Raw genomic sequence first — 22297 nt, 5'->3', positions numbered from 1 at the left:
AAGTGTATTTAATTTGTTTTCAAAAGAAAATGTTGCTAATGCTGCATTGCGCAGAGCGTACCCTTACAATACTGTTTAGTGGGTGAGAAATGGTCACAGCAAAAAAAAAAAAATCAGCTTATTCTTTTACGCATTGAGGGAATCGATTTCATGCGAGCCCTCGATCTATATAAATACTGTGTTGCAGTAGCATGCACGTTAAAAATTTTCGGGATGTGCTATTTCTGATCAAAATAACATAAATCACTGCGCCGAGGAAGTTTTAACAAGAGTGCATTACGAAAAAAAAAAGTTGAAAGTAAAAGCACTGCAGAAAGCGAACCCCAGCTGTTTACGCGCTGGCAACGCCAAAAAAAAAAACTTTGTCTGAACACAGCGAAATATTTGCAAATGCACTGCAACGTTGTGAATATTAAGGAGACAAAAAATAGGAAATGAAACAACTGAGTAGTGACGTCAATCATTTCTGATGGCCTATTTTCTACGTATGTGTTAGGAAATGACAACGTATTCGCAAAATAAGATGCAAGTGACGTCAATCATTTCTGATGGCCTATTTTCTACGTATGTGTTAGGAAATGACAACATATTCGCAAAATAAGATGCACCTTACCTACCGCATGCCAATTCGCCCGTGCGTTCGGGTGCTGGCATTCAGAACCGAGACAAATACTTCACGCACAACTTCTACTTACCGTACACACACCACTTCTATTACAGATAACACCCAGCTGAACAGCAAGCATGGTGCGCAAGTAAGGTATGCGTCAGCGATCAGTCGAAGGACGCAATGCTGAATGTTCTGGATGTTCGATAATGTTCTCGAATGCGCTGTGAAGTGAACCTGAACACCGACTGCAAAGGTAGCGCAGACAGTCAACATTCACCAAGTGTCGAAGTAAATGGCATCTCGCACGGTCATTACGCTAATGCAAATATACAGCTCCGGACCTTACGAACACACCCGGCCATGAAACGAAAAGAGACCGGTGAAGCCACGAATAGAGTTCGCGAGCACATGGCAACATTCGCCGCACGTTTCATTAGCTACACCGCTTACCGCGCAGTCGATTCATGACTGTCGATGACTCGAAATCACTTCTGATATCCTTTTGAAGAAACACACACACACATATTGCAGTTACGCCGAGCGTAACACCGCATCGAGGCGAAAAGATCGGTCACTTCTCAACACACGCTGCCAACGCGCCGGACGGTCCAGAAGGGAAATGGCCGCCGCCGCCCAATGTTGTCCGCTTGCAGCCTACCTTTGCGGTACTCTGCGCGCGGCGATGTCGGAGACCGCGTGATATGCCAGCTCCGGTGACCCAGCTGTGTGACATCACTGATCCTCGCGCATGTGCAGCACGGCTCATGACACTCCACGGGAAATCTGCTCCGGCTAGGCAAGTGTAGCTAACGCTACAAAAATGTGTGCATCTTCGGTTGCGCTCGCGCGGAGGCTCCGTGCTAGAAGTGACGATTGGAGAGGGTCATATTCATAGAGCTGCGGACACGGACAACGTGCGCCTCTTAATAGACAGTTTTACAGCGAAAGCTGTTATGAGATCATTTCACCGGCCGTTTTTTGGCGCCGTAGTTGTCCGCCGCCGCCGCCGGTGTCCGTAACCAGTATCGCTCGAAATAAGAAATAAAACCAAATAAGAAAAAAATTCCAGGATGGAACGAGGTTCGAACCTGGGCCGTCTGCGTGGGAGCCCAGTATTCAACCTCTGAGCCATGCCGGTGCTTGAAACTGCTCTGCAAAAAGGTCCTATACTGGTTTCATGTCGAGAAGGAACCACATTAGCATATGCAATATAGCGTGGTACAAGAGTAAAATATGCACCACGAGTCGCACAACGCGAATTCTGTAACCAGACGTCACACAATGCGAATTGCGCAACGAGTAGGTTGTTGAATGCTTACAACCCATTACAAAGGGATCTGCCATAATTCTTCGTCGTCATCAGGCACAGCATCAACAAAGTGCGCATAATGCCTTACATGCGTTTAGCAGGTACCACGACTCTCCGTAGAATGACGAAAAATGGCACAGTGCCTGCTGCCCTACTTCTCACAAATACAATGATTTATAGCGTAGTGGGTTCCTCGCAAGTGCACTTGCATTGGTTGCCAAGGGAGCCCATAATCGCATGATCCATTTCCTCGGGGTCTCAGTAAAATTACAATGATTTATAGCGTAGTGGGTTCCTGCCAAGTGCACTTGTATTGGTTGCCAAGGAAGCCCATAAGCGCATGATCCATTTCCTCGGGATCTCAGTAAAGTTCTTCGCCCAACCCCCGTCTCTCTCCCACGTCAAGGTATGTTATACAGCATGACGGGAGAGGGAAATAGCGACCGGGCGTCACCCAATGCAAATTACAGAAATGGTGGGCCGTTTAAAACTTCCAACCCATTACAAAGGGCTGAGCCATATTTCTTCATCGTCATCAGTCGTCGCGTCAACAAAGTGCAAATAATGCCTTACAGACGTGTAGCTGGTGCCTCGCTTCTCCGCAGAATGACGAATAATGGCTTAGTAGGTGCTTCCTAACTTCACAAAAATTGTGATTTATGGCGTAGTGGGTACCATTCTAGTGTACTTGTATTGTAGCCCCAAGAGAGCTTACAATGGGCTCTAGAAACGCCGCTCTTCCAGCTTTCGCTGTGACTGTGCTGCGGTTTCAGCGCAGGCCTGGCGTTTTTTTTGGCTGAGTCGCTTGGAAATTTTTAGATCCGCTTGTCGTGTTTTTTTAGCTTACTCGTGCTTTTTCAGGAAATAGTATGATTTTAGTTCCGGCACGCGTATTTGTCGTCAAATGCATGGCTTGAATATAAATATAAGACCCTCCCTTCACCCCTAAGCTCTCATCTAGCGCTCCTATGCCCTTCTGTTCCTCCTGGCGACATTTGTAAAGGCGCTACAGTATGGAGGAAGAAAAATTCGGCAGATGTCACGTACCGTGGGAATCAATGTTATGCGAAGCATGCGCGGGAAGGTGACTATGGCGTAATTTTTTTACATTGAGCGAAACGTTACGGAATGACGCTAGAGAAATGTGGAAGTGTTATACGCACACTCATATGTTAAAGAGTCTCATATGTATTATATAACCAGTTGATTACAGTTGCGTAACGATGCCAACAGCAATATATATGTTACCAACACCAGACGCCGTAAGCTGACGTGTAGTGCTTATATACTGGATAGCGCGAATCCGAACAGGACAAAGGAACACAGATGCACAGGAGAGGCATTACTCGCAACTAAGTTTCATTTAGGAAAGTTTCCCTAGATATTTGGTACGTAGCCGAGTGGCACGCGCAGGCGTACTGCGGTTACGTTACAGTCACAGTTACAGTTGCTACAGTTGCGTTATAGTTGGTATGGTTATACTTGGCCGTTATGACGCGGAACGCACACACGTTTCACAAACCTGCGTGCATGTGTACGAGGGGTTCCTGACAGTTCTTGAGCAAGCTCATCATTACCGGGATCAGTGAGCACCAGCAGCTGGACCGGACTTGTTATCGGATCCGTCCGTGATAGCGGCTACGAGGGGTCTAAGTGTAGTGAAATGCGAAGTATAGTGCAGCCGGTGGAAATTCTGGATGCCTCTTACGATGAAATGATCTATGATGCCTCCTGTCCTGGACGTGGCAGCGAGGACGTTTATGCCATGTCCACATCCGTCTTTCACGAAGTATAAGGACCAGGTGTTGTTGAGTCTTGATAAGTCAATATTAAAGTCACCGGCTATGATGGGAGGCCTGGTTATCTCGGGAGAATTATTGTAGGGAAGCATTCACCCCGGTTTTTTTCTAATCCGCGTAGTCAACGTTGCTGACCACGTGGACGAGTGGATGGTAGTTGAGCGCCTTCCAGTGGTGTTCTGTCTTCAGGTCCCTCACTTTCCTGTCGTAGGCCGCGGTGGTGTAGAGGTTACGATGCTCGGCTGCTGACCAGAATGTCGCGCGTTCGATCCCGGCCGTGGCGGTCGCATTTTGATGAAGGCAAAATGCTAGATACTCGTGTACCGTGCGACCTCGGTGGACGTTAAATACCAGATGGTGAAAATTTCCGGATCCCTTCGCTATGGCGTATCTCATAATCATATCGTGGTTTTGAAATATAAAACCCCAACAATTATTATTATTATCACTTTCCTTGCGCGTCAATGTGTGTGTTCGCCGTTACTCTGTTGGCTGAGACTCTGTATCACCTGTGGCAAATACCCACATAACATGAACTCTGAATGCGGGTATGTGCCACACGTGACTGAGAGAAAGGGTTTCATGACGTACGCGACAGGTAATAAATGCGAAGCATTTTTTGCGTTATTCATCTCATGACCAGTGAATCGTGTTCGTCATACAGTCATCCTATGCTATGCAAATTTTGGTATGTTACAAGCTATGCAGACGACCAGGAAGGAAAGGAAGGAAAACGGGAGAGAGGAAAGACAGGGATGTTAACCAGGTGGCTAGACAGATATATACGTACATAGAAACGGCCAAGGTGCCTGAGGTTCGCTAAGAAATGCTTCGCATTAAAAAAAAAAAACAGGCGAGGCCCTGACGTCACTTTCAGTGAAGCCTCGTGAAGCGGGAAGTCGGTGATTTTGACTCAGAAGATCCTTCTCTCTTGCTTGGATGTGAACAGAAAAGTAGAAGCCACGTCTGTGCCTCCGACTCCAAAATTACGTGGAATGCGCGGCGCGGCGTGCGTGTCCAATTCGAAGAACATGTATGGTTCCGCGGAACTGGATGACATGGATTTTACAGATGTATTAGAAACTAGTGACGATGACTGTTTGTAGAGTGCGGTTGTGAAGTGCAAGAAATAACCTTCAGTGTTTTTAGTCATTCAAGCGCCTATCTTTATTATGTGAAATGAATAAACAATAACGAAAACAGCAGTATAAATAAACATTTTCACCTTCCATATTTTCTTCTAGTATTTTAACTCACACTATAAAATAATCTTTAAGAATGAGGACATATTTTTTTGAACTTCCATTGGTTTGGGTTTATTCGCAGGAGGGCCGCCGCTTTTTTGGGCTTCTTTTGTGGTGATTATTTCCATGTTTAGTCGGCGGAATCTGGCAACACTGGCGGAGCCTGCCATTGCGAATACACTTTTATTTGGGCGTAAACAGATGTGGTGCGCGCAGTGCGCGATACATTGCGTGTGCTCCAAGCGAAGCGCGTCACAACCCCTTTAGTTTACCGTGCTGTGCTACGTTTTGCTCAACTAGGCAAGTCATATTCGAGATGTAAATATTTTCGAGTGCTTATCAGCGCCACCGACGTCAGAAGTATACTAGCTCCCAGTAACAACGTGGCCTCTGTGATCTGCGCGCAGGACCTCGATGGCAAATGTAACGGCTATCAGCGTACACGTCAGACTCCGGCGTTGGCTGCGTGCATTTTTAACGCCCTTCCTGGGAGGATTGGTCCAATGCTCTACCAGTGAGCTACGGCGGCACCGTAGCTTTAATTTCTTCACAGTTATATTCTAACTACTGCAGATAACACCCCTTATACTTCTTTGGCGTTATTGTCTGTTAGTTCCCATTAATATTGTGTCTAACAAAGAAAACGAGCCCTTAAGAGTCATCTCCTTTCCTTCATTCAACGTATTCTTGAGTTTTCGATCTACAAGCAACGCTTTCAATGAGTTAAAGCTCGCACAACGCTCAACGCACGTTATGCTGCAGCATGAATAAATGCTCGTAATAAGCTGACTTTCCTTTTTTTACGCGGTCATTCGCCGAGAGGCCTGACAGAAAGATATTAACGCGTTTCCGCGTTGATACGGTTGCTTGACGAACTGCAGCACAAGTACACTTGCCCTGAATTCTTTACCGATGCCTCGAAATCTCACACTGCTGTGTCCTACGCAGCGGTCGGTCGATCATTTTTCGAGGCCGCCATTCTGCACCCTAATACAATTATCTTCACCGCTGAGGCTTATGCGATATATGTGGGTGTTAAAGAGATTAAGCATTTAAAACTACAAAGTGCAGTTATATACACGGACTTCTTAAGCGTCGTAAAAGCTTTGCAAATATTGTAAGTACATAAAACTCCTGTCCCTGTCTCACTTTCCTCACTGTTATGCACGGTCTACAGACTCGTACAGAATTTCGTGGTGTACTGTGTGCCAGGGCACCGCGAGATCCAAGGAAACGTGTTGGCGGACCAGCTAGCTGCATCGGCCGACGAAAACACTGCCGATACATCCATAGCTGTCCCTTTACTAGACCTAAAACAATTCCTAAAACGACAACTCAGGGGTTACTGGCAGCGCATATGGGACAGTGAAACGCAAAATAAACTTCACTTGGTGAAGCCAAACCTCGGACACTGGTCACCCATGTGAAAAATACGTCGTACAGATGTCACACTTTGCAGACTTAGAATAGTACACACACGCACATACAGCATACGCTTACCCTACGAGGCGACCGGTCAGGAACGCGACGTTCTCCACTGCCGCAGCGAACAAAGACGCGACGGCCGGGTTCGTCGACTCTCCGGCGCGGCGCAGAAAAGGCACTCCAGGCAGGTTGTCAACAAACACGGGTTTATTAACCTAAGATGCAGCGCAGTGCGACAATCATGGTCTCGCAGGCCGTCAGGGTAACTCCGCAAGACCAATCGAGTACACTTGCCTGCTGCGCTAGGCTTACGACACAAAGGGGGGACCACCGAAGCGCGCGAACCATAAGTCGCCTGCAGTGGCAGCGCGTGACTACCCCGTTGCAAGCGTGCGAGCATCTCCCGCGGGCAAGCGAGCGCCAGACAGAAGCGAGCTCATGGGAAAAGGAGTTGGCACTGGCGGCCAATGAGGACAGGTGTAGCGCAGTGACGTAAGCTAGAGTGGTGGCGCGAGCATTCTCGGACATGTCCGGACGCGTGGCTCTAGCGGAGAAGACCGACGCATGGCTCGCGCTATAGAGTTAATATACTGACTATTGCTCGCACCAGTCAAAAGGCCTGGTGGCGTAGCCACGGTAGGCATGTCGCCGAATAACAGCGGTTCCCGGCGCTCGTACCGCGCGGGGCCAGCACACGCGTTAGCTGGCGAACGTGGCGCGAAACGGGAGGGCGCGCTCGATTCCCACAACATGCGACCCTTTCTTCCGGTGGTGACCCACCGAGAAGCGATAGACGGGGCGAGCCACTAACCCTGCTTCATATATTTACTTAAGGTTAACAGCGCGAAAAAAAGACACGGCGGACAGGAAAAAGACGAGACAAGCGCTGGCTTCCAACTGAATTTTTATTGACACGAAAGCTCTTATATACCCGGGTTAACAGAAAACAATCGGTAACAGAAGGTGAAAACGCAAGCAAAGATATGAAATAACTATACATCAACTATCACTGAGCCTGCTACGTCAACTCGCGCATCCCAAAAAACGGAGCTCCCTGTCTGACAATGCAATTGATGGCTTGCTTACGCACGTGCCCCTTTCACGCGCCATCTGAGCTGCCTCAGAGATTATACGCTCATGCTCTTCTTTAATCTTATCCACGACTGTGGTCCTTTCAAACTGCGGAGTGCACCCACACGTGCTCACGTGAAGCGCCAGGAAGCCATCTTTGAAAGGAAGTTTGAAAGGACCACAGTCGTGGATAAGATTAAAGAAGAGCATGAGCGTATAATCTCTGAGGCAGCTCAGATGGCGCGTGAAAGGGGCACGTGCGTAAGCAAGCCATCAATTGCATTGTCAGACAGGGAGCTCCGTTTTTTGGGATGCGCGAGTTGACGTAGCAGGCTCAGTGATAGTTGATGTATAGTTATTTCATATCTTTGCTTGCGTTTTCACCTTCTGTTACCGATTGTTTTCTGTTAACCCGGGTATATAAGAGCTTTCGTGTCAATAAAAATTCAGTTGGAAGCCAGCGCTTGTCTCGTCTTTTTCCTGTCCGCCGTGTCTTTTTTTCGCGCTGTTAACCTTAAGTATGCACAACCAACTAGCCCAGTCAGCCACTTTATTATGCTTCATATACTCGTGCTCAGGATGGTACACTTTGCATTACTATACAAACAACGCATACCATTCTACCCATCAACGATTATAGGAAATGAACCCCTTCTCAACCACGAAACACTATTAGTGTTTTTAAAAGATGTACAAACTTTTGACGTTATATTTCCAGAGACCCCGCATCACGGCCTCTCAGCAGAGGTTGCTGCTGTGGCATCTGCAATTCAGAAAGCACTGGCTTCCGAGCCCTTGGGGTCAAGGGTGTCCACGAGGTATCCGTGCTAATGCCACAATTTTTAATTTAAGTACCGTGATCGCTTGTCACTCATCGTCGTCACGCATGTTTTACGTCACTTTCATGATTTTAATAATTATGCCTTTTTACGCACGTTTTGTGCGCAGAATCTTAGGCCCTTATACAGCCACTAAACAAGATCACTCATCACATCCTCTGTCCATTGACCTGGCGCTCTTTGGCCATCATTGGCCCTTGCGCCATAAAACACCATATATAATTATCATCATCATCGTGCCTAAAGGGTCGCAAGATATATCACGATTCTACATATTAGGATTCTAGGTCCAGCATTCTACAATATAGGAACGCCAGCGCACACAAGCCGTGTTCACATTGTTTGACGTTGCTGCGCTGTGCTCTGCACTGTGCAACTACCAGTCGGTCCTACACACTGCTTTTAACCGGTGAACTCGGGAACAGCACCACGCCAAGGTTTCCTTATCTACTGTTCAACATGCAGGCTTTACTAGTACTCCTGCTGTCGTGATCAACGGTAGCCCTTGCGAGCCCGATAAGCGTTCCTTCTGCGCCGATAGTAGCCGTAGTGCTTTCGTCCGTGATCGACTCCGGGCATGTGTACTTGCCGTCTAAACTTCCTTCGGCTACCGAATACGTACTGCCAACCGCATCGACCCTGCCATCAGACCCGGGGAAGAATTTAAGCTGCTGCTTCCACCGACCTTAACTTCAGTGGACACGGGAACAGCGTCACGCCAACATTTCCCAATCTACTGTTCAACATGCAGGTGTGTAAACCATTACCCTTTTTCGCTACGAAATCAGATGATGCCTTTTTAGTAGTAGAACTCTGCCCCGCCACGGTGGGCTATTGGTTATGGCACTCGACTGCTGACCCGATAATAATAATATCTGGGGTTTAACGTCCCAAAACCACGATATGATTATGAGAGACGCCGTAGTGGAGGGCTCCGGAAATTTCGACCACCTGGGGTTCTTTAACGTGCACCTAAATCTAAGTACACGGGCCTCAAACATTTTCGCCTCCATCGAAAATGCAGCCGCCACGGCCGGGATTCGATCCCGCGACCTTCGGGTCAGCAGTCGAGCGCCATAACCACTAGACCACCGTGGCGGGGCGACTGCTGACCCGAAGGTCGCGGGATCAAATCCCGGCCGCTGCGGCTGCATTTTCGATGGAGGCGGAAATGTTTGAGGCCCGTGTACTTAGATTTAGGTGCACGTAAAAGAACTCCAGATGGTTGAAATTTCCGGAGCCCTCCACTACGGCGTCTCTCATAATCATCTCTTGGTTTTCGGACGATAAACCCCAGATATTATTATTATTATATAGTAGAACTCGTTGTTGGGCTAGCTGGTGCATTGCATCAAGGAAATATGTCCAGCCAAAAACGGACGAACACAGCAAAACAGAGAAGAAGACAGGAAAGCGGCTAGGCTACCAACTCTTAAATCACCAAAGCGAGGCTCAAATATATACAATCATGCGGTCACATGGTCATATCACAACGCCTTCATATCAACCGAAGTAACCGAAGCAACCATATAGGCATAACACAAAACAGGGCATGCAATTACTTTGTCATCTTCGCTTCCTCATTTGCTTCTCGAGATTATAAAAAAATATTGCAGGAAATCTTGTTCTATTCTACTCAACGCCATAGAGCCATCACTGCAACAATCACTGCAACTGTTGTCACTGCAACTGTTGCACTGCTACTGTATCACTGCAACTGTTACAGTGATAGCCCTGTGGCGTTGCGCAGAATAGAACAAGATTTCCTGCAATGTTTTTTTTATAATCTCGAGAAGCAAAGAAGGAAGCAAAGATGACACACAGTAATTGCATGCCATGTTTTGTGCTATGCCTATACACCAGAGCACGCCTGTCTCGCACCCAGGCTGCTGGCGAGCCGAGCGGATACTCCTCGCACCCAGACGCCGGGCTGACCAGGCTGCCAAGACGCGCGCGGGCTGCACCAAGTAAACAGGGCAAGCTGCAGTTCTGAGGCTTTGAAGTGCGAAAAAGTACCTGTTCATGCCGCTTCAGCGTGTAAGAGCTCGTCTGGGCCCTACTGCGTCGTCTTTGGATGCCAGAACAAGCAACGCAACAAGAGGATATTAGCATTGTATGCGACGATTACGACGCGCCACGGAAATAGTGCCGGTGTGGTGTTTTCAGCTTCGCCGCGAGTGGATAACTGTGATTCAAGCAAAAAAACTAGGAGCCGAGTGAAAATGCGCGAGTAAGTACACTAACTGCGAGTATTCTGCAGTGTGATGCCCACCTATTTCATCTTGCGAACCTAATTTGCGTGATACGCAGTTGGGTTGAAGGCAGGCGTGAGCTTTGTGTGGGGGTGCACTTCATACCTTTCAGCGTTTCCTTTGACGAAAGCCTAGTGCAAGGTAGTGCTTTCAAGCACAAGCAAACAGCATGCTTTGCCACTTTCAACGTAGTATTAAGCTTTAGTGACTTGATGGCATCCACGCCTTCGAGATTTCGTCTTCAAAGGGTAATAAATGGCACGGTGCTCCTCAACAGCTGGTCAGAATGTCATGCTTTCATTGCAGTGTTTGATGTCCCCAAATTTTTTTGGACAAGAGGCATCCAGCTGCACATAATACATATATTGGCACGTAAGTAAACAGTACTCGCGCCAGTGTCCTTTACATCGCAGGCGTAGCTAACCGGCTTAACTAAGAGCAGCACAGTTTCGCATGTAAAGCACCATCGTTACAAGAATAAAATCGTGCAGGTAGCTTCCAAAAGGGATCGCTGAACGATACTGCACGTTATACTCTCTGATAGCACACTTTTTTGAGCAAGACGCATTATTGTAAGAGCGCTCGTGAAACAAAAATTACGTTCCGCGAAACTACCCGTAAAGCGTACTCTGATTATTACGCGATGTATGCTGAAATGATCAGCTTTCACAAAACTTTGTGCACAACTTGTAATATGGCGCAACAAAACATCGTTTCACTCTTCCGCGAGCTGCACTCCAATTACGATTCACGCGTACTACAGCGAGAACGTTTTTTTACAAATGTAACAGGCTACGTATCTGACGAGGTTGCTTCCGCAGCCCACTCAGCACGTACTGTATACATTGTGGACTTGCATGAGCAAGATGTTCTTGATGTTTCAATAAAATCAGCGAAAATGTCCAGGCTAGAAAAGACGCGAAACACGCTCTCAGGCGGGCTGATTTCGGGAGTTTCACGTTTGCTCTGTGTAGCGTCTGCTGGCGTGGCAGCCCGCGCATGTTGTTTCGTCGCGTGTGCGATAGATGGCGCGACGCGCGATGCAAATATAGCGATGCGCATCGAATTTTCTGTGTTCGGGTCTATATAACTGCTTCGGTTGATGTGAAGGCGATTTCATATAACCATGGGACCGCATGAGTGTACATATTGGAGCCTTGCTCTGGTGATTAAAGAGCTGGATGTCTAGCCGCTTTCCTGTCTCCTTCACCGTTTCCCGTGTTCGTCCGTTTTTGGCTGGATATATTTCCTTGATACCGTTTAGTAGTGTTCCCGTGTCCACAAACATTCTGTGAAATTGTGTTGGAGTGTTTTTCAACGCTTCTGCTCTATACTGCGCTCTGGTGAAAATACGGGACTCACTAATAACTGAGAAAATCTTTTAGATATTGAATCGCTGCCTGAAAAGCCAACTGAGCAGATGTCTGTTCATTTTAAATTGATCAAGGATATTCATAGGCGATCGTTACAAAGTGCAAAGGTTCAGAATGAATTAGCTCCTGACATAAAGTCGATTAAATGTAGCCAGAAGACCAAAGAGGGCAAGATTATCGCCGTACAAAAGCATCTAAACGACATCGAGCAAACACCTGAAGCCGCCGACAAAGTTAATGGAGAGTTGTCTGAATTGCATGTTGCGGTCAACAGCCTCTAAACGCGTAATACTTCACTTCAGTCACGACTTGACGACTTGGAAGATCACTCACTGCGCAACAATCTTGTCTTCTATGGCATTCCCGATTCTAAAGAAACATAGCAGGAGGCAGAAGCCAAACTAACTGCTGAAATAAAGGTAGTTTTAAATACCTTCACAGGCAGCACGATCGAGAGGGCGCACAGGTTAGGCTCCTTTTCATCTACGAAGTCCCGCCCAATCGTTTTTTTTTCTTCATTCAAGAATTACGCCGCATTGCCCTTGGGCGTTACAGGAGGGGGGTTTCCAACAGAGATAAAAATAAGTCTTCATTTGCACAACATACTTGTTTTTCAGAAAGCTTGTTCCAGTCTGCTACACACTTCGGAAAAAAAGAATTAGCGAACATGCACGTCCTGGGCCGGTATTCACGGATTTCGAGTTTGTGATCGTTACGTTTAGAAAGATAAAAAGGTCTCATTAAGTAAGTATCCTTGTTTATGCCTACTTTGTTGTTATATATATTTCAAAAAACAGATTCAGCCTTAACTTCCGTCGGCGCGAAGACAACAACTCCCAGTTAAATTCTTGTTCCATCGTCGTGACACTCTCCTACGGTACCTGCCCAGGACGTACCTGGCCGCTCTGTTTTGAATGCTTTCGATCTGAGAAGTGAGATTGGCTTCCGATGGATACCATAATGGGCAGGCATACTCTAATATTGGTCTTACACATGTAGTAAGCGTATTCTGTTTTAATTCAATCTCGCGACATCTTAGATTTCGTTGAACAAAGTTCAGCGTCCGTCCAGCCTTACCAACTATCACACTAATAGGCGCATTCCATAAAGAATCAGCAGAAAACACGACGCCTAAGTACTTAGAAACATCAACTGTGGTAACTGCTTATTTACACATTAGTTCTTTATCAATGGTTTTTGCTTTTTAGTGAAACACATATGGATGCGCGCTTTAGCGTTTAGACACATGTTGCACTGTTTACACTAGTCATGCATTCTATTCAAGTCTCCCTGAAGTGCTGTCGCGTCCTGATCACAAGATATATTTCGGTACACCACGCAATCATCTGCAAAGAGTCGTAAGGTGGACGTAATACCCAAATTTATGTGGTTAATATATATGAAAAATAATATAGGTCCCAATACAGAGCACTGTGGGACTCCTGAGGTGACTTTTACGTAACTCGATTTCTTGCCATTACAACGACACACTGGCTGCGCTCCGATAAGAAATTTTCAATCCATTTCATAACATCACTATGTATACCGATTTGCTGAAGCTTGTAAACAAGAAGTGAGTGGGTAACCGTGTTGAAAGCTTTTCGAAAATCTAAAAAACAAACAATCTATCTGACCCTCAGCATCAATTTCACACCCCAAATTGTGATAGAATTCTACAAGTTGTGTAGTGCAGGACAAGCCCTTACGAAAGCCATGATGTTCTTTAATTAGGATATTGTTCTCTGCGAAATGAATCATTATAGCTGAGTAAATGATGTGTTCCATTAATTTGCATATAATACATGCCAGGGAAACGGGCCTATAATTTTGGACATCTTTTCTCGAACCACATTTATGAATTGGCGCAACGTAATAACCGCTTCATGTTTTGTGGAGCACATCAGCCGTGATTGTTTACATCTTACGCATGTACTTATCAGGTTTACATCCGCGATGTGCTGCTGCATTGTGTTGTTTGCATGTGTAGAAGTGTCGGTGTGAACAGCGACAGTAACTCTGTTACATCGCCACGCAGTTGCCGAGAAGTAAATGAGCCCTTCCAGCGGGGAGACTAGAAAACCGCCGCCGCTTGATACCGCCACGCTAGAAACGCCACTCTGGCAATTCTTGCACACTCACTTGCCTCAGCGGCACTTTAAGGTAACAGTGAAAATGCATGCGAAGCTAAAATGCACAAACTTTTACTTTCGGCCTGCGTCGAAATAAGCCCACCAAGTATGACTTCCACCGTCATACTCTACCACTATTATTTCCACCAAAGGTTAGGCATAGCGTACCGACCGAGTCCGTCTACGTGTTATCGGCGCTTCTGGGTTTCAGTATACACGATTCCGATGAGTTCGAATGACTTTACCGTGCAGCTGTGGCATCGGCTAACCTAAATGAAACATTTGTTTCTTGTGTACGGTGTCCGCAAAAGAAGCGATGAGCATAGATGCGACGCGCTTGCAGCAAACACCGCCGGTCACCAACCGCCGCCGGTCGCACTCGCCGGCACTTCTCTGACACGTATGCAAGAAAGACTTGTCAATTCGTACGCCCTACTGAACCAATATGATGGCGTATTTTTCCCGCGCGCTGCCCTTTTTTTGGCGCAGCTGTTATGCAGTTGTAGCTAATGATACAGCATTAGATCAGTGCGCTGGCACGGCTGCGCTATACGTTGCGCGAAAGAAACCTCACAATACTCAATCAATTGTACGCGCGTATTTATCGAATGAGATTAGAGTCGACATAAAGCACAAAGGGCACATGTCGCCCTTTGGAAACAGCAAGAAACGGCTATTAAACTTCGCAGTAACATCCGGTTAAGTATACCCGCTCCTCGGTCCACTGGACATTTTTTTGGAGTTACGTTGTGAATTCTAAAAGAAAGCGCTGTTGCCATTACGCTCGCGCCATTCGTTACCGGCAGCAGTTTGCGTTTAATAACTATGCAAATTTTAGTAGGATGTGAAGATCGCGTCTGTCTCCAATATGAGACATACAGAGCTGAAGCGAAACGGTGTAATATTATGTTGACTAGTCATTTTGCAGGACGCCAAGCAAGTGTCAGCGTGGCGTAGTGGTGAAGTACGTGGCTCGGGATCCGAAGGTCGCACGTTCGGCTCCCAGTGGCGGATATTTTTTTTGCATACGGCTTCTCTTTCTTTTTTTGTATTATTGCTTTCTACATCGCCTTCTATACAATTATTTATGTGTGACAGGAAGGCACGATGGTCCCGACGCTATTCGCAATGCCCACGAACTATAGGTGGCGCGCCGTGCTTTTCAAGATGGCGCCAGGAGGAGGGTCAACCCGATTGTTAGCATAGGAACAGATAGGACGTGCGGACGTACGGACCACTTCACCGCTTTCACCGGATGAAGTTATGAGCTGCGCTGAAATGGATATGAGACTAAAATACTTTCCCAAACCATGGAAAGTGCTAAGTACTCGCCACCTAATTATTTGCTGCGAAGTGAAAGGTTATATTTCAGCTCCGTTACCGTGCATAACGATGCTTTGCGAAATCCTGTGCGCGCTACATAAACCTGTATGAACTAGAATTGACGTATGAGCTGAACGGCACTCCGAGGTAGTACGTACCGAGCCTGCCTAACGGATTTGCCGCAGTAGTAGGCCGCCAGCGAGTAGCGCCATCGCTGCTGCGCGTGATGATGGCTTGCAAACATAAAAGTGTTCTGCGATAATATCCCTTCGTCATTACCCTGCGCAGTCGGAAACGCGGAGTTACGTCTTCAACGGAACGCAAGCATTCAACATGCCATTCAGTAGCGCTTGTGTAACAGCCATGCTGAGACTCTAGCCGTGTGTACTTCACTCGCATGTTGCAGGTTCGATCAGCACGATCGAAACATGAATATCGAAAAGAATGCACACGTGTGCTTTTCGCAACGTCGAAGAAGTTCGCCGAGAGGCGTGGATTGTGGCCGTGACTGCACGCTCCATCGCTCTAACCATTTCGCTTCGCTGGTCGAGCTCGAGCGTGTTGGCGGCATGCGGCGCTCCATAATATCCACAATAATTGTGATACATGCAATGCACAGAGGAACTATGCTTTTATTTTGATCTCGCTCAAGGATATTATACATTAAATACAACCAAAGTGACTTACGAGTTACGAGCGTGAAAGAACATTAACGCACGAGGGGACGTGAAGTGCAACTCGCTCGTCGTGAGTTAGCAGCTGGTGGTTCATCGTCGCTATCTCTCGGTGCTTTCACAGTCTTCTACGTCCAGTGAAACATCCTCGTCGTCAAGATGGTTTCTTTCAACATCACTGCTGAAAGCAATCTGAAGAATTTCCTCCGCCGAACGACTTCGACCACTCCGCGTCACCACGTTTACAATTAGAGAGACGTCTGGGCGCGGAGAACGTTTTGCTCTCAGACCGGTCAACAAGCAAATCGCTTGCAGTGTGCTGCCACTTATCAACAAACGTACAAAAACAAGCGGCGCAGCGGTGGCTATGAAACCCAACACCACCAACACACTGGCGAAGGACGGGGTGGATGGAAAGCGTTCGCTCCACGAAAGGCGTCGAGCAGACGCGTCCTCGAATGATTGAAACGTCGCTCGCACGATTCCTAACAGCGCTTTGCTGACACAAGGATAGAGGCCCTATTTTAATGTATCGCCAACTTGAGATCGCTCAGTTATACATGAGCACATCACGAGCCCGCGCGACCTCCCTCCCGCGTACAGTGTTATGGGACTCATGCACTACAAGAAACACTGACCAATTATATATACAAGTAAAACAGGATGAGCTTCAACTAAATGTGTCAGACGATAACATTTAACTTACCTACGTGGCTACAGTAAGCCTCGCGAAGCTGATAGTATGTGTACACTGTGGGCTAGCATTGAAAGCGCGAGTTGCCACGTATTTTCACGAAAACTTCGCTTCTCGCAAGAACGAATTAGATTTCTCGTGTCACGGAGGGCCCGGTTTGTTCACTGATGCAGGGAACATGCAAAGTCGTAGTGTTCCTTTCTTGCCAACGCGTTAACACTGAGCCTAGCACAGCCGAACAAGGGAGCGACTGCATAGTGCCGCCATTTTGTCGTCTACTAACCCTCCTCGAGAGGACGCTCCTCGATTCCGCTCGGTGGCGCGAGTCTATGGGCATTGCGAATAGAGCCGCTTTACGCTCCGTTATTCTCCAGCATTCATTATACGACAGCATCCAGCATACACCATGCGCCACCATCTTCCAGCAACATAATCCACTGTAATGATAAATGGTGGAATCCACCATTGCACATGGTGTATAAATTTTCAATAGGAATGATTTTAATCTGCCTAACATAAATTGGAACACTGACCCACCATGCTATTCACCTTTTTCGGCACAGGCCAGGGAATACATATATATGTGTCTGCCACAAGCACCATGACAATCTTGCATTGTTGCAAAAATGAAGAAATAAAATAAAATAAATAAAAATGTTCTCTGTTTTTGGTCTGTGTCAACTGGTCACTCAGCCTGCGAGAGTAACGAGTATTACCTCAAATACACTTGACCTAATGTTGACTAACACACGCAGCTTCTGAAATCCCTCATCTGCCTTCTATCAGCGGTCATTGCCTGCTTGCTTTTCACTTTAAAATGCCACCTCCCAAACGAACCAATGAGAAAAATATTGCTGCAGAAAAAAGTGCTGAATTGTCCAATTTCGTCGATTCCTTTTTTGCTCATATTAATGATCGCTGTTTCCAATCAAACTTCGATCTCTTTGCTGCAGAAGTAGACGAACTTACCAAGAAATACATTCCCAACCGTATCATCATTTCTAATCAGCAGGCACCATGGTAGAACACCCACATCAGACGACTACCTAACCGTAAAAAAAGACTTTACAAATCAGCGAGACTAGCAGCTACTGAAGACCGTTGGGCGATTTGTCGAACTGCACACAACGCTTAAATGACCGCTTTAAAATGCACTGTGCTGCATTTTCTTTCTTGGAGACTGCCTGAAATGCTCTCAGCTAATGTACGTAAAACTCATTGCCAGATAACAGCATAGTTCTAGTAGATGATCTTGACAATACTGTCCCTACTGACATGTGCGTCGAGCTTCTTAATGACACTTTTAAAGACAACTTTTCTTTAGTTGGAACGTCATCTTACCCCATGTGCACAACTTCAACTATATTTTAATTTTATTTATTTTATTTACAAATACTGCTGTCTCAGTTATTGATGCATAGCAGGAGTGGATACAGATGTTCAACACAATGAAAAAAATACAATTTAACAAAATAAATGATTTCGCAACTCTTCTTCAAATTGCTGAGCATCGAGTCTGCGCAGAGACCCATCAAGCTCATTGTTGATATTGATATTGTCATGATATATACTATGTGCAGCGCAATGAAGCGAAGACAAGAGAAGACACACAAACGACATAGACTGGCGCTGACTTCTAGTTGAATTTATTGAAAAGCATGAAGCCCGCTTTTATCCAAGCGCACATGTTAACCACTCAAATGCATCATGGGTGACCATACTAAACCTGCATCTCTTTGTCACTTAGATACACACTTGGCGTACTTACACACTTGATACCAGATTTCGTAATGTGGGTTGCCTCGATTATTCTCTTTCTGTTTTTGTTTTTGCATGCTTGATAATATTGCGTGCTTCATCTTGTCATGCCACCAATTGCCTTCGATCCTTCCGGTATTGTTAAACTTATAAATGACTTGCCCGTTCACTCTTCTCCTGGTCATGACAAGATCGGTACCAAATTTCTGAAATGCACCGTTGCTTACAGTTGATTGATACTAACAAAAATCTTTCAAAAATCCTTAGATACATCAACCATTCCTAAACAATGGAAAATCGGGAGGCTGGTGTCATTTTTTAAGTCGGGTAATAAACACTATCCGAATAATTATCGCCCTTGCGCTAACAAGCACTTCCTGTAAAAAACTAGAACATGTCATTTTCACCAACCTCATTACCTTTCTTTAATCCAATTCCTTTTTTTACACCGGCACAACATGGCTTCCGCAAACATTTTTCATGCGAGACACAGCTCATATCGTTCACTCACAAACTGCATCAAATTACGGACTGTCCATCATGCGCCGATAGCATTTTTTTTAGTTTAGTAAGGCTTCCGGAACAGTCTGTCACGAATTACTACCATTAGAATTGAGTCTACTAAATCTTGACAATATTTTACTCAATTGGACTGAGTGTTTTTTGTAACAGAATTCAATGCGTTATTGCTAACAAGCACAATTCGTCATCTGTTGCGGCCCACGCAGGCGTACCGCGAGGGTCAGTGCTTGGTCCACTTCTCTTTTCTAATTTATGCTAGCGACCTCACGTCTTCCATTTCTTCGAACATTAATATTTTTGAAGATGATTGCGTCATTTTCCATGAAATAACCCGTGATAATGTCAGTTCATTCCTTCAATATGATCTTAACACTGTAGCAGCTTGGTGCAGCACATGGGGAATGGAATTACACATTGGTAAATGTAAGGTAATGGGCGTAACAAGATCTGCCAACACTCCGCTAATATACTACTTAAACAGAGTCCCGCTCGATCCGGTCAGCTCGTATAAATACTTGGGCATTGTTATCACATCGAACCTATCTTGGGCGCCTCACATTGAATACATTACTATAATGCCAATTGCATGCTAGGCTACATAAGTCGTAAATTTTCAAAAGCACCATCTGCACTAAAGCTATTCGTATATAAAAACGCTAATACGTTCCAAACTTGAACATGCCTCCTCTGTGTGGGATACTTACCACGATAACTTGATTACTTCACTGAACTTCTACAGAACAACTCCGTCCTTTTCATACTTTCTAACTATAATCGCATTGCAAGTATAACTACAATGAAATCCAGCCTAGGCCGTCCTTCTCTTGCAACCCGTCGGATAATATCCCGTTTGGACACATTTCACAAATTATTCCATCATTCCACCCTTCATCACCAACTAATCCTCAATCCTCAGTACATATCCCATCGCATCCACCACAGTCATAACGTTGGTGTCGCAATATGCAACTCCCAGTGTTTTTATCGATCATTTATACATCGAACATCAGTAGATTGGAACCACCTACCCGAAGACATAGTAACTATTACTAATAACCATCTTTTCCGACAAAGTTGGCTTAATATTGTGTAATTTGAAATTTTATTATGTTATGTATTATTATGTATTATGTTCCTATTGTATTCAGTTTGTTGTCCTTACGCAGCAATTATTGTATAATTAGGAGTTTAAATAAGGAGTAACTTATTTTCATGCTGTACTTTATTTCTTGTCGACTTTGTAACGACGCCCCTCTATAACGCTATATGGCCTTGAGCGTAAACAAAATGAAATGAAACGAAACTGAGTGTTATCAACTATATCTGCGCATCTCGTTTTTGTTCTGCAATATTCCACCAACGAGCATAAGTAAGCACTTTTCTGAATTTCAGTTGCGCGGCATAACCAAATGCAGACGACATGCGCAAATTTGAGAAAAAAAATGTATGTTACTGAAGTGCAAGAAAACACCGGGCGTATTCTCAAACTAAAATAATCTACTGTTCACCAGTATCTAATACTACTGTATGGCTAATATATTAAAGTTTAATACATGTTATCAAGCAAAGTATTGACCACAGGGGGCCACATATGAGCGATATAATAATATCTGAAAGGATAGGCTATGTTTCACACAGAAAGAAATGCACGATGGATTTTGTACACCACTGTAAAGCCAACAGATGACTACATACCACAAGCCCCGGAGGTCCAGCATGTCCCTTGGATCCTTTCTCACCAGGAAGTCCCTAAAATGAAAAAAAAGACTTCTTTGGTGGTCTAGTTGCAAATTCATTTACTTGATTTCCTAATGACTTCTGCAAGAAATATTTTATCCGTACTTGCTACAAGACTGTATGATGAACGCAAATCAGAGGTGGTAACGGGAAAATCATGACATGCAATTCATGTGCGACATGATTCGCATGCCACGCTGATTGTCTGATCGCTGTCGTTTCGCTGACGATATACACCAAAATTGTTCTTGGACTACGCGACTGTATGATGAACGTAAATGAGAGGTGTTAACACGAAAATCATGACATCCTTGTCATGTACGACATGATTTACATGCCCCGATTTACATGCCATGCTCATGGCGCACTCGTGGCCGTTTAGCTGGCTTCATATACACCAAAACCGGTATTGCACGACGCGACTGCAACGCGAACGTAAATGACCGGTGGCAACATGACAACCATGACACGCATGTGATGTACGACATGATTTACATGCCGCGAACATGGCGCACTTGTGGCCGTTTGCCTAGCTTGATATACAGCAATATTAGTAGTGCGCAACGCGATAGTATGGCGAACATAAACGACAGGTGGTAAAATGAAAATCAAGACATGATTTACATGCCACGCTCATGGCCGGCTCGACGCCGTTTAGATAGCTTGATATACAACAAAACTCGTATAGCGCGACGTGACTCGATGACGAACATAACTGACAGGTGATTACATGAAAACCATGATATGCGTGTCATGCATATCATGAGTTACATGCCATATTCAATGTGCGCTTATGGCAGTTTTGCCAGCTTGATATATACCAAGATTGATATTGCGCGAGACGACTGTATGACGAACGTAAATGAGAGGTGGCAACATGCAAATCATGACATGCATGTCATGTACGGCATGATTTACATGCCACGCTCACGTTGCGCCGTTTCACTTGCTTGACATGTACCAAATTCGGCATTGCGCGACGTGACCATATGAAGAACATAAATGTTAGATGGTAACATGAAAATCATGATATACATGTCCTGTACGGCATGATTTGCATGCCACACTGATGGTGCGCTCACGGCCAGTTTGCTAGCTTGGTATGCACCAGAATTTTTATTGCGTGACGGGACTGAATGACGAAAATAAATTACAGGTCCTAACATGCAAATCACGACATGTAAGTCATGTACGGTATGATTTACATGGCACTGTCATGCTGCGCTTCAGGGCGTTTTGTTAACTGGTTATATATAACAAAATTGGTATGGCATGACACGAGTGCGTGATGAATATAAATGATAGGTCTTGCATTGTGTATTCTAGAATATAGGCTTCATTACCATGGTAGATACCGGATGTTACATGCATGCATGCATGGCAAACATGCGATGTATGGTGCGCTAGATGCCATGGCATTAATGACTTCACTTGCCTCAAAGACAAATAACGCGCTGTAGCAATTCTTTGGCGGTTGCTTCGCGTTACATCGATGCCCACAGTGCGTGGGGTCTGCCGTAATTCTTTACTCTTCAATC

The 22297-nt window shown here is 45.5% G+C and overlaps 1 protein-coding gene across 1 annotated transcript in view; it reads right to left on the bottom strand.

Moving 5' to 3' along the window:
- Positions 1 to 22297, bottom strand: part of LOC119394579 (collagen alpha-1(II) chain) — a gene marked incomplete in the record, with an annotated part of 1710759 nt that overhangs the window by 508168 nt on the left and 1180294 nt on the right. The window contains 1 exon segment of the mRNA XM_049415838.1: positions 20718 to 20771. Coding sequence (XP_049271795.1) covers positions 20718 to 20771 — 54 coding nt within the window.

This window comes from Rhipicephalus sanguineus, chromosome 5 (assembly GCF_013339695.2).
Source record: "Rhipicephalus sanguineus isolate Rsan-2018 chromosome 5, BIME_Rsan_1.4, whole genome shotgun sequence".
Lineage (NCBI taxonomy): Eukaryota > Metazoa > Arthropoda > Arachnida > Ixodida > Ixodidae > Rhipicephalus > Rhipicephalus sanguineus.
The sequence above is the reverse complement of the archived record's forward strand: the minus strand, read 5'-3'. Positions and strand labels throughout refer to the sequence as shown.